General features: G+C 45.8%; 1 protein-coding gene across 2 annotated transcripts in view; it reads right to left on the reverse strand.

The window, feature by feature from the left end:
* Positions 1–19,896, reverse strand: part of IMPA2 (inositol monophosphatase 2) — a 52,208-nt gene that overhangs the window by 16,067 nt on the left and 16,245 nt on the right. For both annotated transcript variants that reach the window (XM_023648245.2, XM_070220682.1), the window contains exons 3-5: positions 11,094–11,198; positions 8,713–8,758; positions 6,551–6,659 (exon numbers count right to left, since the gene is read on the reverse strand). In XM_023648245.2, coding sequence (XP_023504013.1) covers positions 6,551–6,659; positions 8,713–8,758; positions 11,094–11,198 — 260 coding nt within the window. The remainder of the gene's footprint in view (positions 1–6,550; positions 6,660–8,712; positions 8,759–11,093; positions 11,199–19,896) is intronic.

Below are 19,896 nucleotides of genomic sequence, written 5' to 3' on the forward strand. Positions count from 1 at the left end.
AGTTCTCAAAATGTGGTCCCTGAACCTCTTTCAGGAATCTGTGAAGCTAAAACAATTTTCATCATAATAATAAGACATTATTTGCCTTTTTCATTGTGTTAATATTTGCATAACGGGTAGACAAAGCAAGGCAGAGCAATGCCCATTCTAGGAGTCATTGCAATCTTCTCTGCGACACTCAAATAGTGAGTCAGTTTTACTTAAGAATGATGAAGCTGTAAAAATTACTAACTGTATTAAATCTTGAACCCTAAGTACATGTCTTGTGAATATTCTGTGTGATGAGATGGGAAGTGCACATAGAAAACTTAGATATACTATAATTATTCAGAGTTAGGTATTTGGAAGGCATTTTCTTGAAAATGAAAGAAGTGAGCCCATCACTTCAATTGCCAAGGTTGTCAATGATAAAATTCAAGCTCTTAAGTGGAAATTAGAATTTGGGAAGACTTGTATCCACCACCAAAAGCTTGACACCTTCCCAAAACTTAAAGATTTCTCATAAGAAGAGTGGTGATATTAATGAACATGACTTTTTAAAGTATTTTAAGATGAAATATGTCAACATTTGAAAGAGCTTGAAAATCTTAGTGAACTCATATTTTCCAAATGACTGATATACGATGTTGCAAAATCATCCATGAGCAAAAGATCCATCCTAATAGGAGACAGCCCAATGGATTTCAATGTAACTGAGTACAAACAAATTCATTGATATGTCATTAGATTTCACATTGCAACTAACCGTTAAGAAACCACCACCTCTTGGGGCTGGCCCCATGGCCGTGTGGTTAAGTTCACACACTCTGCTTTGGTGTCCCAGGGTTCGCAGGTTCAGATCCTGGGCGTGGACCTACCCACCACTCATCAAGCCATGCTGTGGTGACATCCCACTTAGAAGAACCAGAATGACATACAACTAGGATATACAACTATGTACTAGGGCTTTGGAGAGAAAAAAAAAAAAAAAAGGAAACCACCACTTCTTGAGTTTTGGTGTGCCATCAAAGAAGAATATCCTCAATTATCTGAAAAGTCTATTAAAATATTCTTCATTCCTCCCCCTTCTAACCACTTATCTGTGTAAGGCCAGATTTTCTTCACACATCAAAATAATATATTACAACAGATTGAATACAGAGGCAGAAATGAGAATCTAGTTGTCTTCTGTTATGCCAGACATTAAGGAAATTTGGAAAAAATGTAAAACAATGCCACTATTCTCATGAAAAATTGTTTTGTTTTGGAAAATATGGTTGTTTCCCACAGAAATATATTACTCATGTTAATACATAATGAGTTTATTTTAAAAATAAATTCGTATTTTAAAAGTTTGTTTAAATTTCTAATACATAAATATCAATAGATATAACTTACATAAACAAAAGCTCTTTGGGGTCTTCAATAATTTTTTCAGAGTATAAATGGGTTGGTCCTAAGATCAAAATTGAGAAATGCTGAACCAGTGAAAAGCTCCCCACAACCAAAACGAATATAGAAATATCAATGTAAAGGACTGGTGGTGGGTATTAAACCTACATTTGGGATGGGCCTGGTGGTGCAGTGATTAAGTTCATGCACTCCACTTTGGCACCAGGAGTTCACAGTTCAGATCCCGGGCACAGAGCTACACACCACTCATCAAGCCATGCTGTGGTGGCGTCCCACATAAAATAAAGGAAGACTGGGATAGATGTTAGCTCAGCGACAATCTTCCTCAAGCAAAAAGAGGAAGATTGGCAATGGATGTTAGCTTAGGGCCAGTCTTCCTCACCAAAAGTAAAAATAAAAATAGAAATCTACATTTACCTTGGAACCAAGGCTAAATACTAAATGATAGTTTTAGGGTGAGAGCATGGCATACAATGGCTGGTTGGTCTGCAAATGCACATACCACACAACCATCCAAAATTGGAAAGATAATGAGAGATGATGTGACAACTAGAATAAGCTTGCCAACTGCTCTGTAGTTACCAAGAGTAAAAGGGTATCATTTTTTAATCATATACCAGAGTATATGAGGAGGGGGAAAAAAGGTTACAAGCTAAGTAAAGTATTACTGATAATACGGAACCAGTAGACAATAACCCAAAAAAGAAAGGACTAGGGATAGTATATAAAAATTTTAGGAAAAACTACTAGGAAAAAAATAGAGACCTTTCTATACCAAAATGGAGAATAAAAGCAAACAAAACAGCTGCTTACTTTAAAAAACACACCTAAGGTAAACAATGGAAGGACAGTCTTTTTTAAATGGTTCTCTCAGCGGGGGTTATGAGGGTAGGAGAGAGCAGGTAAACGACAGGAGGGAAGCTGAACTTCTGTGAATATACTTTGTTTTATAGATTTGACTTTGGAACAATGTACTTTTTTTTTTTTACATAATTACAAAATAAAACCATTTTTTTAAAAAATCCTTCTAAATTAAAAACAAAGTGAAAAAAAGTATCTAAGTGATTATCCTCAGTTAACGGTGTAAGAAGGGGAACCAGGAAGCACTTCAGAGACTCACTGCAATGTGACTCGAGATCCCAGCGAATATTCGCTAAGGACGAAAAGAACTCCCAAAAGAAAAATCAAAACAACGCAGAAAACTCCTTCAAGCTACACTTGGCAATCATTTGCTGATAGCAGGGCTAGTGTGGTTACTCTGAAACTGATGTGTGTGTGTTGTGGGATAATGGGAACAAGCAACTGTGTGACCTTACTAGATTCATCATTCCTGGGTTTTCAGCAGGGGCAGAGGAGACTGAGGTGGAGGAGTCAGCAGAGAACCTCGTGGCCGTGAAACAGAATCGAGAACACCAGCATAAACTCATGATGAATTTTATATTTAAAAACAACTTATTTCCATCTCTGTCCACTGAAAAAGCCTGGCAACAAAGACTGACCCAGGAGCCACATGGGCCCCTAGAACCCCGAGTGTGGTCTGGAAAGGCCATTTTCCATAAGATGAGACGAGTGGAAATCTGAACACTGACTGGATGTCCAGTGATTTTAGGAATGACTGCTAGTTTTTGGAGGGCTCTGATATTGGTATTGTGATTGTTTTTCAAAGAATGATCTGTATGTTTTGAGATACATACTGAAATATTGACTCGAAAGTGACATTATGTCTGGGACTTGTATCCGGGAGTTGGTTGGGGTGGTGGGAGTCGGCTGGGGGTAGGGATGAAGCAGGACTGGCCATGAGCTGACGATATCGGACACATGACGGGTCATGTGGGTTTACCGTACTTTTTCTATCTACTTTGTACATGTTTGAAGTTTGTGTAGGGGAGCAGAATTTGCCACCTCAAGATGTGTCTCTTTGGCATGAGGATTATTTTGGGCTGGTTACTTTTAAGAAACTGCATGGGGCTGGCCTGGTGGCACAATGGTTAAGTGTGTACATTCCACATAGGTGGCCTGGGGTTTGCTAGTTCGGATCCTGGGTGCAAACATGGCACCGCTTGGCAAAAGCCATTCTGTGGTAGGCATCCCACATATAAAGTAGAGGAAGAGGGGCACAGATGTTAGCTCAGGGCCAGTCTTCCTCAGCAAAAAGAGGAGGATTGGCAGCAGATGTTAGCTCATGGCTAATCTTCCTCAAAAAAAAAAAAAAAAAAAAAAGAAAGAAAGAAACTGCACACAGGGGACAAGCTCTAAAAACCAAGCAGAAGTTACCCTTTGTAAGAGACATCTTCATTTGTAAGGGAAATCTCCATTTGTAAAAATATCTCCCTCTCTGTACCAGGAAGATGGGGATGACCTTATCTCTAGAAACTCATAAATGCAGAAGGCAAGGACTTAAATCTGAAAAATAACCGTACTCTTGTTTACTATGCTTTTTCTGGTAATCTCCCACAATTGACTCCCCCCCATCCCCAATATCCTCCTTTGTCTTTAGCTGAAGATGGTATTTAAGGCGGCAACCTCGGCCATTCTGGTGAGTTACTCAGTTTTCCTGGGTTTCTCCCATGTATACATGTTAAAAAGCTTTGTTTGATTTTCTCCTGTTATTCTGTCTCAAGTCAATTTAATTCGTAGACCAGCCAGAAGGACCTAGAATGGGTAGAGGAATTGTCTTCCTCCCCTGTATTTGTACAGTGGAATTTGAAGAAAAAGCTAATGAAATTCTGGCCTCCATTGAATCCTTTATCCCTATCCAGTGTAGTTTTGTTTTGTTTTTCAATTTGTGAGTTGAAGACATTCCAGAAAGCTGTAATAGGAAAAGAGAAGGCAAAGAAAGCAAGGAGAGAAAAATTAGTGGTGGTTGTTTAAATGCCTGTTTCCTCCAGAAACGCATCCTGATTTCAACAATGGGTTATAATTGATTGATCCTGTGGAAGACTCAACTTTCTTCTTTGATAACAACTCTCATTTGTGGGTACTGTGTAATAGAGACTTTCCTGGGTGCTTTCTCTATATAAGTTTACTTAATCCTCACAGCTATCATCATCCCACTTTACAGAGGAGGACTGAGGCTTCGAGAGGTTAACTGACAAGCCACAGCACTAGAAGGTGGCACAATCAGGATTTGAAACCAGGTCTGTACGACGCCTAAGGACTGTGCTGCTGAAGAGTGTACTCCATCACCTCCCAGAGAAGTCTAGTCACCCACCAAATAGACAACGGCCAGGCTGAAAACACACTGGACTTTATGAGCCAGAGTTTTTACAGAATCACAAATGAGCTTTGGAACATGAGCAATTTTGAGAGAAATGCAAACCACAGCCACGTTGTAGGGAGGGGTTATGACAGTGTGAGCAATGAACTGGGGGGACGGAAGGGCCTACAATGGGCCAGACATAGTGGTGACCCAGAGTCCCTGTCCACAGGGGTGAGACAAGCCAGTGCTGGGCAAGTGGTGTGAGAGCCCCACTGAGGATGTGAAGTTGTCATGTACGACTGAGCCACGCAGGCAGCCGACCAGGAAGCCAAGTGTGTATGAATAGAGTTGAGTGTTATAACCAAATGAAATATAGAGCAAAGTTCACTTAAGCGTGTTTAATAACATGCTTCCTCACTACTGGGTTACACAATTCAGTTTGAGTGGTTACCTCTTGGCATGTGTGGCTATAATTAATGCTACTTTTTACACAGCCAAACACAACATTTCTGGGAGAGGGAGAAACGGGGCAGGGCTGGAAGCTGTTCTGGAATCTCTCTGTGATTCAGAAGCAGTAACTGCTTCCTGTGTCCTGCTGGTCCCACCTCTGTCTGAAGCCTCCTGTGACCTTCCCCCGTTACCCTTGCCCAGGGCACGCTCTTCATCTCACAGGCCTCCGAGGGAGCCGCCTCAGTCTCCTCATGGTCCTGCCCCTAGCAGACCGGCTGATCACTGGGTCAGGGTGCTGCCTGCTCCAGGCACACAGAGCTCCCTCCTGCCCGCCCCCCCCATCCCCAACACACACACAGTCACGCCCCCCTGGGCTCCTGCAAGGCACTACTCTCTCTGGGATTGCAGCTGGAGCAGCTGGAGGGCAGGGACTCACCTTATTCCTCTCACTGCCTCTAAGGCCATCCAGGCACAAAGGTGTCATCCAGGGAGGAAGAAAGGGCAGAATAAATAGAGACAATGAGGAAAGGGCACTAGGAAAGGAATTTTAAACAGAGAGGCTGGAAACAGGTGTAGAGGGGAGGTAGTAAGGAAGGCACAGGAAGCTCAGAGGGGAAGTGTTGACACCCACAGACTGAAGCCATGATCGGGGAGGACACCTCCTATCATCCCACTTCAGGGGCTCAACGGCTAGCAGGAACTGTGCTTCCTGACCTTTTCAGACTCAAACATGAACATTAGGGAGCTTTTGAAGTCTTCTCCTAATCCAGCTGCTTCTTGTCTGGGCTCTTCTTTTATTTCTGTCTTGTATTTTTCTGTCCCCTACAGCACCCGTCAACAATGAGATAAAATATCACTACTCTAGTCAGTGTGAGAGAAAGGCCAGAGTCAGTGAAAAACCGGAACTGGCATATTGTTAACCGTACACAGTTGTACGCGGTGTAAGCACAACAGTAGCTCCTCTATAAGAGCTGCTGGATGTCCTTGAGGTTCTGCTTCAGGAATAATGACAGTGGAACATCTGTGGTCCGTGAAAACATCGCTTATTTACACGACTGTTTCCTGTGGCTATTTGTCTTCCCACGGAAACTGAAGCCAACTGAGTTCGTCCACATCCAGGGAGCCACAGCCTGCACCTGGTGACTGACGTTAACCTACACGCTCTGAGGGCCAGAGTAGGCCCCTGCCTCTGCCCTAGGCCTTGGCCTCAGTCCTGCTAGAGACCAAATCCTAACCGGTGAATGGATTTCGTTTAGCATTAAAGATGAAAGATGTGAGTGCAAAACAGAATGAGACTATTTAAAGCTCCTGGCCACATTTACAAAAACATTAAGATACAGAACTGGCTCAACCTTCAGGTCATCAGGGACACAATGTCCCTAAAGAGATTGAACCCTCAGCAGGAGATTTCCACCACCGTCTCAGGGAATGATCACTTTTGGCATTTTCCATTCACATGTTTCAATTTGAAACGAACTTTCAATTTGAGACGAGCCACGTGAAGCCCACCTGTCTCCCTGGAGACCTGGAGTCGCTGGCCATTGCAGAAGGCCCCCTGGCCCCTCCGGCCCGTGTACAGCCGCTCCTCCGTGCAGTGGTAAATCACGCCAAATTCAAGCTGCGGATGCAGGGCAGGACGGAAAACAAATGCGGGTCACTTACTTGACCCAGAAAATGACACAAAATTCAGAGGGGAAGGTGTCCTAGGTGTGACAATTACTGCAGTGATGACGTGCTAGAAATGACCTTTCAAAAGGGAATTGGAAAAAACCAGCATCTAGATTCATAACTAGACCTGCACATAAAAGCAAACTTTCTTTTGAAATCATTATATTTAAAAATATATTAAAACTACATTAAAAATTAACATCATAATCAAACATTAACAACTAAAAGTTATTGAAAAAGCTTAATTCTTTAGAAAGACCTCTTTTTTTTCTTTTTCTGGGGAGGGGGGAGCGCTCCTTGTGACTCTAATCAAACCCCACAAGAAACTCTCAAAACTGCTGATGTGTGAAGAATTGAGAATGCATCTGTAAAGCCAACGGAATCACAGAACCCAAAGACAGCCCCTGGAAGAGAGAAGCGGTCAGCAAAGAGGGCTCCTCCCTAAGCAGGCGGCGCGCTCAGCAGCCACACTGCACACAGCAGGTGACACGGGCCCCCGCAACAGCCTCCCAATAAGGGATGGGAGAAACAAGAGGGGAGTGTGGAGAAAACGCTGCCTCACACCCACAGGTTTCTGCTGCCCTTCCTCTACCGACTGCTCACGCTCAGGGTTAACAATGGCTAGTGTGCTCGGTCTGGGGCTTAGCCAAGTGTTCGGCTCTCTGGACAAGGAAGAGAGATCCAGGCCAAATGCCTTAGAAACGTCTCGGCCAGGCTAGGGGAGCACAGCCACGGTGGAACGGACTCCCCGACCTTCAGGATGGGGTTTATTTCTGGGGAGGCTCGCTCGGTCAGCCCTACACTTTCCAGCAACACTTATCTGTTCTCCCCACCCGCTTCCCACTGCCCTGGCTCTCAAAGGGTTCCCAGATCTGGGTCAGGCCTAGAATCCCGCTGGCCTGAGACCCTATGGTGCGGGTCCTGTGCCCCCAGGGCGAGCGGGTGGCCTGGAGGCCTTTGCTGGCAGGAAGGTGGCAAAGGGTGAGATGGAGAGGAAGGGTGGGATGCTCCCCTTGACGAGGGGCCCGCCACTGCAAGCTTGGGCCACCATGCGCAGTCACACACACCAGACCCATTGTAGGTTACGGGCCTCACCACTGCAACCTTCCCGGCCGCAGCATTTTTGTGTCGCACGTCCCTACTACCACCACTGACATGGGGTCATGAGCATCACCCTCTGAGCTTACTGCTCAACCTCCTACTCAGTCTCAATGACAACATTTAACAGAGAAACAAGTGAGTAATTAACTCCTGAGCCAAATTTCAACATTAAAATTCAACTTATCTTCTACTTAAGTACTTTTACACAAGTATAAACGTCTCTGTGTCCATGCTAGGGAACCTATGCTAAGACTGAGGATTACGATGAGAAAACAGTGTTCTAAAGGAGGACTGCTTTGCAAAAACACTGAGCCCCCAGTCCTACTTAAATAAAACTGTAGTAACTACAAAGAAGTTAAGGCTTTTCCTAAGTGTTACTGCCTTTTATGCAGGTCTCATGATATTGCTTAGTTCTGAGGATCTTTGGGAACCCTGAAATAGCCACGTTCTCATACTAATAGCTAGAGGAGATAAAGAAGAATTAATAGAAGATTGGGATTAAAAGTGTCCTCCAAAAATAGGAGTTCCTTTTGAGTGTGACTGGATCACACGCCCCAGGGGTCAGATGGAGACTAACTTGGACCATTTGCTCAAACTTCCCCTTCCACAGCAGCAACACAAAAAGACCACAGTGGAAACAAGGGCCAGCCACCGTGGGGGGAGGGCCAGCCACAGGGGCCCAAACCTCCACACCCCTAAACCGGTTTGCGTTTGTTTACCTTCTCAGATTTGAAAAACACACACTTAGATTTACTAGTCATGTTTAAGGCATATGACAAAGAGAGAAAAGCAGGAATGTAGAGGTTGAAACCAAACAGGAAGATGACTAAACAAAACCTGGAGCCCTGGGGACCCGAAGGGGTTTGGAGACCACTGACCCTGGGGCCCCACCTACTACGCACCTCTTGGTTCACAGCAAATCCAATGCTTACTGCCACAGTTGGAAATCTGCAAAGGAAAACAGAATGGTTTGCATTCTAAAACATAACTGCTCTTTACCAACACGGAAACTCTTAGGAGCCTCTATGTGGCTGTGGAGCATCGTCATTCAAGGCAAAGAAGGGCCTTTCTACAGTGTGAGCGTGTTTGCTTTTTTTAAAAACTACTTCCCACAATTTGATTAACGGCTTCCAAGACAAACAGGCTTAGCTGGCCATGTTGTAAGACAGCTGCCCTTGAAAGAAGGCAACATTCTGAAAACCACGTGAGACCGATGTAATTCAACAATGACTGCTGAGTACCCAACTGAGAGAGATTTTAATAAGCAGCTTTTGATTCTCAGAGACCTCCAAAAAGGGCAGACCCATGTCCCAGGTTGGGTGACAGGGGCCCCCAGAGGTGCCATTGCAGGCCCCAGGCCACAGCCTCCCTCTAGAGGCCAGGTCTGGGCAACAACATCTCTCCTCGCCATCTCCTGTGTGAGGTCCCAAGCATCCAAGAGCAGGTGCGGGCCATGCTGGCTGAAGGCCAGCTGTGATGTCGCAGTTTGCTTGTGGTTTTATTTTACGATTTTGTGGTTGCTGCTCATCTTCAAAATAATCTCTTTTATGTGAGGATCATCAGAGCTTAACAACAAGCAGGAACAAGGAAAGACTGGGTACTGCTAACTTACAGGGGAACTATGAAACGGATCATACATGGATCTGAGCCCTGACGGAGGCAGCAGCAGCATGCACCGCCGCCACTGCTGGTTGGCTCACTACCAAGTACACCATGCGCCAGGCACAGCTTTAGTCCCAACTCTCAGAAGAGCTCTGTCCCACCTGCTTTAGTCCTGTCTGCCAGATACAAGAATGGACAGGTCCTACCTGAGCTGCAGTGGCCAAAGCTTCTGGATGTCTTTAGGCCACGAGAACTGCCACTGCTTTGGCCCTTGGTGGTGTTCTGGAACTGTAAGGGTCAGCACCACAGTTTGTTTTCCAAATGACGCCCTTCTCCAAGTTGTCTCTCTGGCCCCACATTCCCCTTGGCCCTGGGGCCACTGGAGCCCACCAAAGACCCTCGGTGGACGTGTGGCCTTCACCACTTGCCGAGGCTCAGCAGCCCTGTCCTCACAAGCACACTGGAATGAAGAGCAAGACAGAGTAACAGGCGCTTCACTCAGCAAAACACACCTCAGAGGGAGACCTGTGATACCGCATGACTCTCCAGAGGGGTGTCACACTTGAGGTAAAATTACAGTCTGGAGATCGTGCTGCTGTCACCAGATGGCACTATTTCTTTGCCTCAAGAGGGCCACCTGCGTGGGCACGACTGACTGAATTCTCAAGACACCCTTTAAGAAAAGGGTGGTGATTAACAAGATACATTGGAATTACTTTACATACTTACAAATAAACATAACACCTGAGACAAAACAGAGGACAGCACCAAGAGCGATCCCCAGCATCGGGCTGTGCTCACACTTTCTCACTCGAAGTGAGGAACCAGACTGATTCGTAGTCATCTACAGCAGGGGCTTTCAGTGTGGTCCAGTAGTGCTGGCATCACCTGTGAGCTTGTGAAGAATGCAGATCCACGGGCCGCCTCAACCTACTGAATGGGGGACCTGGGGCTGGGCCAGGAACCTGTGCCAACCAGCTTTCCAGGGGGCTCTAAACATGTTCAAGTCAGAAAACCACCTTCTGTGGAAACCACATCACCTTCTGTGCCCTTGCATCCCCAGATTAGCCAGTTCAGCTCTGATGCCCACCCCACTACTCAGAGCTTCTGGGGCCAGGGCCACGTCCCTGTCACCTCCCTGAGCTCTGCGGCTCACTTCCCCTCCCCCCAAGGTCCCTGCTGACCTTCCTAAAATCTACTGCTTTTTAGCTGTCATTTGCCTAGTCACATTAGGCCCAGTCAGCTGCTAATGGGTTCCTCATCCCGTCTCATGGTGACATGTGGTTTGTTCCCATCTCCAAAGGCAGCTCCAGAACGTCACGTGTTGCTGTCTATACCTTGTGCTCCTGCAGCTGCTGGACCACACATGCTTGTTTTAACCCTGCTTGTTTCTCCGGGGCCTCCTTAAGGGGTCCTTCTTAATTCAACCACACATTTTAAAGATAACAAACACAATGGTTTTTAAACAAGTAAAGATTTCCCGCAAGCTCTGAGAGTATCTCACAAATGGAAGACCTTATTTTAAAAATATCAAGATTTGATCACCTTTTTGATGAGACTATAAACCTACCAGAGATTTTCTTATATACTTCTGCCTTAAGAAATGCTGCTTTGGAAAAGACAGTCTTAGAGAAGACGGCAGTTAAAGGTCTAGAATGAGGTGACCCATGCTCATGCTCACCTGTGCACAAAGTTGCAGGTGCCGTCAATGGGGTCGACGATCCAGGTGGGGCTGGGGGTGAGCACGCACTTGGCCCCAGCAGCTGCAGCCTCTTCTGCAATGAACCTGTGATGGGCAGGAACACAGCCTGAGAAAACGCAGCAAGAACTCAAGACAAAGCACTTCAAACTGCTGCCGGCCGCATCAAAGACAAAGCAGCCACAGTAAAGAGATTTCATGATGGCTTCTGCAGAGCAAACTGATGGAGAGTCTGTAAGACCATCTGATTTTTGATCTGTCTGTAGTCTACTTACTCAGCAGGATTCAGAAAACACAAATGACACCTCAATTTAGGATCTCTGGAAAAGCAGCAGGGAGAAACACAAGAATGAAGAACACTGGGAAACACATCGGATGAAGCAAAGCTAAATTCTGCTTTAACTTTAGTCTGGAGGAGGGAAGGCCGAGGACAGACAAGAGAGAGAAGAGCATCAGGAATGCTGGCCAGGGAGCAGGGCCCAGGACTCTGGTTTAGCATTCCTACTAGTAGTGCTGTGGCCTGGGGCAGAGTGCTTCACCGACCAGAAGCAAGGCGTTAAATGTCACCTACAGCTGACCTTTCCCAGGTCTGTACCCAGCTGGCCTCACCTGAACTGCAGACAAGGAGACAACTGCATCCACGTGTACTGACCCCCACCATTCGGGCTCAACAGGAGCTGACATTTCCCTGCAGAGGCCCTCTCCACCCTGGTCTCTGGCCTAGGACCCCCCCGGGGAGGGCACACCTCCTGGGCACCCCTGTCCTCTGGGGAACCCAACAGAGAGGAGAAATGGAAGGAGAGTGAAGTTACAATACCTGCTGGCTCCTTCCCTTTGAGCGCCCCCTACTCACCAGGGCAAGCCTCCACTCCTCCCTTCTCCTTCAGGCTCTGATGCCCGCCCACCCCCCAATCCTGCAGGAGCACGGCCAACCTGCTCCAACCCCCAAGCCCGGGCACCCCCTGCAGCAGTGGTAGTGGGCCCTGTTCCTGGCCTTTGTAATTAGTTCTCTGTAGACAAGCCCTCCTGGAACTATCCTCATGTGAGGGGGCCGTCTATCTCCTATCAGGGATCTGAACAAGACACCCAACATCTCAAAATCAACCTGCGCAAAAGGGAGCTCCTGGATGTCTCTCTTCACGTCCGTCTCAGCAAAAGGGACTGCCAGGTACCCCAGTGATCAGGCTGAAAGCTAGGGAAGGCATCCTTAACTCTTCCCTGTTGTCTTCCTCCCTCCCACCACCACCCACCCAGGCTCAGCACCGCTCAGTGGGGGCCATTCAGGCAGCGGTTTGTGTCCCTGCAGAGCTGGCCTCTGCTTACACCTCCTGAAGGCGAACTCAGGATAAAGAACATATTCCATCTAAAGCATACAGGACAGGGCTTGGCACACACAGTGCCCGGTGCACGTTGCTGACTGTCATGAACAGACTCCGGGTCACCAAGGGTAGGGCCTCTGCCCTGTCACCAGGACCTGTCCACGGCAGGCACTGAGCAAACATTTGTTTGATGTGTGGATACAAGGCCTTGCAGAGGGGTTTTCTACTAGGTTCTCATGCATGTCCACAACTGTACTAGAGAAAGAGGAGAACTGAAGACAAGAGATTTTTACCAAGAAGGAAGAATGAATGAAAAACAAGAAATGCCTCATGTCTTATTGATGGCATTTGGTGTGTTGTCAGTCGTGGTCATCAGGCAGCTGCCTAGCCCGTGAAGAGGTCAGAGCACAGGGCAGGCCACTCCCCCTCAGCCTCAAGGCGTCCCTGGAAACCACTTTCCCCAGAGGAACCACATGTCCCATGATTTGGCATCAATGAACTGCAGATGAGATTGACATTATAAATGAAAAGACTGAAAATGGAAACCTCTGTAACTGCTCTGCCCAATACAGTATCACTAGACACATGTGGCTGTTTAAATTTAAATAAAATTTAAAAAATTAAAAAGTCAGTTTCTTAGTCTCACTAGCCACATTTCAAGTACTCACTAGCCACATGGGCTAGTGGCTATCACAGTGGACAGTGCAGACAGAACATTTCTGTCACCACAGGAGGTTCTATGGGCCAGTGTTGTCCTAGTCTGTAACACTGAAATAACAAGTGCCTTGCATTCTGATGTCACTTTTCAGTCAACACAGTGCTGTCATATGCACTGTAATTCACCTGGTCCCCCAACAATTCTGGGACCATCATTTCCATTTCACAGATTATGAAATTCATGCTCTACATGCACACTCATCTAGCCCCTCTATCTTATAAATTATCTGAAAAACATCAGCATATATGAGTGTACATGTGTCATTTTCAGGGTGGTGTTTCTACCTCCTCCTCCCTACCCACCGTGGTCCCTGGAGACAGCCACGCATGAGCAGGCAAAGCACTGGAGATGGAAAGCACTGAGTGGGACACTGAGAAATCCACGCCCTGAAAAATGGCAGCTGTGCGGAGAAAGCCAGAGTGAGCACAATCTGCCCCCAGAAGCTTACAATCCAGTGGGCAGACCAGATGCAGCGGACGCTGGTTCCTTGCTTTTGTCTGCTCTGCATCCCCTCCTCCTGCTGGGAAATGCCTCCCCACCATCACTTCCCTCCCTGGGCTTTTGGATCATTTGGACCACGTGATCCAGGCAGGCGAGTCTAGATGGAACAAATGGTGTGGTGAAAGACACACAGCCAGGGGAGCCAGGGCAGGCAGGGTGTGGCCAGGCGGTGAGGCCTGAACTCCTGACCAAAGCAGAAATGCAGGTGATGTGCACACAGAATCACTCCACTCAGTGATGATCGTACGTGGCATTAGCTCTACCAGTTTTCTTAGCCAAAGCTTAAGGAATTAAATGTTTTCAATGTCATCTTCGTAGCTGCATGATTCTCCTCCCATGAAATGACTTGTGATTATGTTTTTAAAACAAAGAGTCCACACCCTGAAAGCACACATAATGTAAGGACCAAGTGCCAAAGCTTAAATGGGGCACAAGGTCGATAAAGCAGTGAAAAGACATTACCAAGGTCAAGATAGGAATGGAAATGCCTCACCTACAAAGATCAGTTCCCAGGAAACTGAGGAGGAGTGTGGAATTTTTTTCCTTTTCAAACCCGATTTTAAGTGGGAAGCTGGTACCTACTCGAGTTAGAGGGGAAATTGCTGGGGTCCCCTGGAAGGAAGAGGGAGAGCTTCTTTCGGGACTGCCATCCAACACGTGTGCCAGAGTTCAGCGCAAGGCCAGCACGTGGCCCAGCGGCGGGGGCCTCTCAGGACACGCGGGGCCACATCAGCAGGTGTGGGGGACAGTCTGCGGGCTTCAGCGGGCAGCTTGCTCTGCAGCAGCACCCATCACGCTCCCGTTGACACAGAACTTTGTTCTGCAAGGCGCTTCTAAGGGGAATACTCAAGCGGCCCACATTAAGTCCCTGGACCGCTCAGCAGTGGATTGTTCACACCTGAGAGTTCTCCTCTTTACCCAGCTGCCTGAGTGAGGGGCACTGAAGAAGCTCCATCGCCTCCCGGCTAACGTCGCGCCTGCGGGCGGCACTGTGGGAGGCCCCAGAAGCTAACAGGGCAGCGACTGCGTCTGTTCTTCAGGACCAAAAACACCTCCCTGGCATGTGGGGAGGGATATAGAGTTTTTATTCACTTAAACCTGATTTTCCTTGTGTGGGAGGCTAATATCTACAGAATGGAAGAGAACATTCTTCAGTTCTCTTCTGATGGAGTGGGGACATCAACGTGGACAAATGGAAGTGTGAAATAATAGAGACCTTAATAAAAGCACTGGAACATCTATATAAAATCCATAACAAATAAGAAAAAACAATGCATGTGACTAAATCTAGGGAGCTCAAGGGACATTTCATAAGCCTGTCTAATGTAAAGAGGAAAAGAGCATCTGGCGCAAGGTTGGAAGTATGCTAACTATTAGAATGATACATTCTGCTGCCTAATTTAACTACTTCCCTTTTTTTCCTAATAGTTGTAACAAAACCTCCTTATAATTTTGATGGCCAAGTGCATCTAGGCCTTTTTTTTCCTGATTAGTGTGTTTATCCTGTGACAAGGTCAGGCTCACCTTTCAGTCCACCAGGGAGCCAATTAACATTCCTCGGCCTCATCTTCTCAAGCCACGGCCCAGCCGCCACCAGCACTGCGGCGGCCTCTGCTGCCTGACGACACGAGCACCCAGCACAAAGCAGGGGGAAAATGATGGAGAGCAAGCGTCCAGCTGGCAGGGGCTGGGCCATCCTGTTTCCAAGTCCAGGGCACACTGGACACACTGCAGGGCACGGGGTCACCATGATGGACGAGGCCATGTCCCACCAATGGGGACCCAGACCTGGGCAGAGGAGGTGGCTGTGTATACAGAGCAGCTTAAGCAGCTGTCCTCCCGCCTTTGCCCGTGCCAACCCTGACAAAAGGGACAAGGACGGGCTGTGTATGAATACAGTTCAGTGAGGCTACTGGGTATTTTCAAAGTCACTAAACTTGGCTCTAATGCAAAATCATCACTGAAAACAGGTTGAGGTACCAACGAAGGCAGGCCTGGCTGGAGCCAGAGCTAACGTGGTCAACGCCCACACTGCCTTCAAAGACCCAAGCTGTGCCTCTCCACCTGACCCACTGCTTTGCTTTCTGTCATCACCGCCGTACATCAGCATTAGTGCTGGAACCGCAGAGATGGCCCTGCCTGGGTCCGCCATTCCCAGGTGAGGAGACAGGGCCCCTGAGAAGTGGAGGGATTTGCCATAGCTGAGGGCAAGTCTAAACCTTACTATTCTTTGATTCAGTCTACGCCTCTTTTCCAGATCAGGAACCCAGACTTTGGATTTCACAAAGGAATTAATAAAATAAATTAATAAAACCAGGGAGCCTATATCAGCTTGTTTCTTACTTTATTAAAAACAAAATAGGGGGGCGGCCCAGTAGCGCAGCGGGTAAGTTCACATGTTCCGCTTCTCGGTGGCCCGGGGTTCGCTGGTTTGGATCCCGGGTTCGGACATGGCACTGCTTGTCACACCATGCTGTGGTAGGCATCCCACATAGATGTGCACGTATGTTAGCTCAGGGCCAGGTTTCCTCAGCAAAAAAACAGGAGGACTGGCAGTAGTTAGCTCAGGGCTAATCTTCCTCAAAAAAAAAAAAAGTTACAATGTATCTTTAATATTGTTTCACGAAAGATTAAAAATGAGGAAGAGCATAAGCTCAGAATGAAAGAAAGTCTTTCCTAAAAAGGATGATGGTTAACCCTATGCTAGCTTATTGTTTAAGGGAGATATTTAAATACTCTGAATGCAGAAAAATTACAACATACTATTTTATTTTATAATCATATGCAATTTTTTCTCATTTATTAATTTGTCTATGATCTAAAATACAATTAAATGGTCCCAAATTCTGGTACTTTCTTTTAAATTTGACATAGATTTGTTGAAAAATGATTTCATCCTTTTAAATTTTCCAGACGAACTGAGCAGAGAGTAGGAGCAGTGACGTCCAGCCTTCAGCCACATCAGGGCCACAAAGGAAGCAGTGGCAAAGAGCCAGTGACTGACTGCAGGGCAACCAAGTCTTGACCCTCAGGGCCTGGCTGGCACTAGCTTGTAGACCGCAGTTTGGGAACCACTTCTCTAAATCGCTGATTCCTAGCCAGGTGTGGCATCTGCATCTCCCAGGGCTTTCAGAGATGGAGCCCTGGCATTAGGGGCTGGAGAAGCTCCCAGATGGGCCTGACACACACCCTGGGTAGGGTCCACTGCGCTGGGTGGATACACTGACTTTTGTCCTGTGACACAGAGCAATGAATATTTCTTTTTTTCTTTTTTTTATTGAGTTAACATTGGTTTATAACATCACATAAATTTCAGGTGTATACTATCATATTTCCATTTCTGTGTAGATTATATCATGTTCACCACCCAAAGACTAATTACCATCCATCACCACACACATGTCCCCGTCACCCCTTTTGTCCTCCTCCATCCACCTTCTCCCTGGTAACCACCAATCTAATCTCTGTATCTATACATTTGTTTGTTGTTGGTGGTTTTTTTATCTTCTATTTATGAGTGAGATCATATGGTATTTGACTTTCTCTGACTTATTTCACTTAGCATAATACCCTCAAGGTCCATCCAGGTTGTCACAAATGGCAAGATTTCATCTTTTTTTTTTTAATAGCTGCGTAGTAGTCCATTCTGTATCTATACCACATCTTCTTTATCCATTTTTTCCTTGATGGGCAGTTAGGTTGTTTCCAAGTCTTGGCTATTGTGAATAATGCTGTGTGAACATAGGGGTGCGTGTATCTTTACACATTCGTGTTTTCATGTTTTTCGGATAAATACCCAGCAGCAGAATAACTGGATCATATGGTATTTCTATTCTTAATTTTTTGAGAAATCTCCATACTGTTTTCCACAGTGGCTGCACCAGTTTGCATTCCCACCAGCAGTGTATGAGTGTTTCATTTCTCCACTTCCTCTCCAACACTTATTTCTTGTCTTAATTACAGCCATTCTGACGGGAGTGAGGTGCTAATAATTAGTGATGCTGAACATCTTTTCATATACCTGTTGGCCATCTGTATATCTTCTTTGGAAAAATGTCTCTTCAGATCTTTTGCCCACTTTTTAATTGGATTTTTTGTTGTTGTTGTGATGTATGAGTTCTTTATATATTTTGGATATTAACCCCTTATCTGAAATATGGTTTGCAAACATCTTCTCCCAATTTTTAGGTTGTCTTTTCATTTGGTTGATGGTTTCCTTTGCTGTACAGAAGCTTTTTAGTTTGATGTAGTCCCATTTGTTTATTTTTTCTTTTGTTTCCCTTGCCCCGTCAGATATGGTATTTGAAAATATGCTGCTAACACCTATGTCAAAGAGCCTACTGCCTATGTTTTCTTCTAGAAGTTTCACAGTTTCAGGTTTTACATTCAAGTCTTTAATCCATTTTGAGTTAATTTTTGTGTATGGTGTTAAGATAATGGTCTACTTTCATTCTTTTGCATACGGCTATCCAGTTTTCCCAACATCATTTATAGAAGGAACTTTCCTTTCTCCATTGCATGTTCTTGGCTCCCTTGTCTGAAATTAGCTGTCCATAGATGTGTGGGTTTATTTCTGGGCTCTCAATTCTGTTCCACTGATCTGTGTGTCTTTGTGTCAGTACCATGCCATTTTGGTTGCTACAGCTTTGTAGTATATTTTGAAATCAGGGAGTGTGATACCTCCAGCTTTGTTCTTTTTCTCAGGATTCCTTTGGCTATTTGGGGTCTTTTGTTCCATACAAATTTTAGGATTCTTTGTTCTATTTCTGTGAAAAGTGTCATTGGAACTTTGATAGGGATTATAGCAAAGAACATTTAAATATACCTTGTACAGAAGGAATCCACCATTCTGACGTCATAGTGGATCCAAGACATGAGCAACTGCTGTCCATACATACAAGGGGGCAGACAATTTCAGAATTTCCTTTGTCAGAGCAATCTAACTGAAAAATACAGAAGGCCTGATAATGCCATTATGCCTAGTCTTACAGTTGCCCTTAAGGCCCTTACGAGGACCCCATATGGCTGAGCCAGCCCTCACTTCTATCATAGCCACTTGGACCAATTCCAACAAAACCTCGGGCACCAAAATAGTTCCTCAGTCAGAAAAAGCTGGTGGGTTACTGTAGCCTTTTTCCTCTCAAAGAATAAAAGCAGTCTATATAATTCTTTTGATACCACCATTTAATTTAGATTTTTAAAAGTTAAAATATCATAAACATTTTAGAGCTTATAAATATTATAACAGATGTCAAGGATCCTGACTTCACACTGAGTAAGGAAATAGGAAATAATAGACACTCAAACACAAAGGTTGTCAACAAAACAAACACAACTTATTGGCAGAGAGAATTCTGAAGGAGAGTTGGTGACCTTGAGATAACCTAACCAGTTAAAGCAAACAACAGGAAAAAAGGGGGTAAATTTGAGCACCGGCTTGTCCTTTCCCTTGCTTAATTATTCACAGGGAAAAAAATCTGTGGCGCCTACCCTGTGTTAGACGTATGCTGAGGGAGCCTGCCTTATGTGTTTCTGCTGCGTAAGTACAAACAAACATGGAATCTGACTCTTATAATGATCTACATCCAGAAATGCAACAACTGGTATTCCAGTTTTAGCAATTCTCCATAAGGAAAGAAAGAGACCCCTTGCATCCAAGGCAGTGGTTTTCAAACTCAGTTCTGCAGAACACTGAGGGGGAAGGAAGGGCCTGAGGAGCCCCTAGAGCTCAAGGAAAGCCTTCCTCTGGGGTCTAAGGCTCCCTTGGAATAAGGTGCAAAATGCTGTGTAAATATTTGAATTTTTCTCAGGAAAAGATTAATAGTTTGCATCAGCTTCTCCACACAGTGATCTCAAAAGGTCAAGAACTTCCACTCTAGAGCAGAGCAAGTTGGGATCCCATAAAGGCCTCCCCAGGGAGGAGAGCAACCTTCCTTGTTGCAGGCTTTGGCCTGGCGAGGGGAGAACGGGTCACTGAATACCAGCAGGGGTGCACCACCAGATGGTGGATCTGGGCCCACACAGCTGATGGCACCATTCAGGGTCACATCCTTCTTGGAAAGTGTGCATGGGGCCACCAAGCAGACACATGCTGCCATGGAACACTAATGCTCCAAGTCCTTTCAGAAATATGCTAAGTGGCTTAGTAGAAGGGAACAGGGCACTTCCCCTGAGAATGCATTGTGAAAGTGGAAGCTTTTCAGTATTTGTAAGGTACCATATTGACAGGAGGGTTGACGAGATGACA

The sequence above is a fragment of the Equus caballus genome, chromosome 8 (assembly GCF_041296265.1).
Source record: "Equus caballus isolate H_3958 breed thoroughbred chromosome 8, TB-T2T, whole genome shotgun sequence".
In the NCBI taxonomy this organism is placed as follows: domain Eukaryota; kingdom Metazoa; phylum Chordata; class Mammalia; order Perissodactyla; family Equidae; genus Equus; species Equus caballus.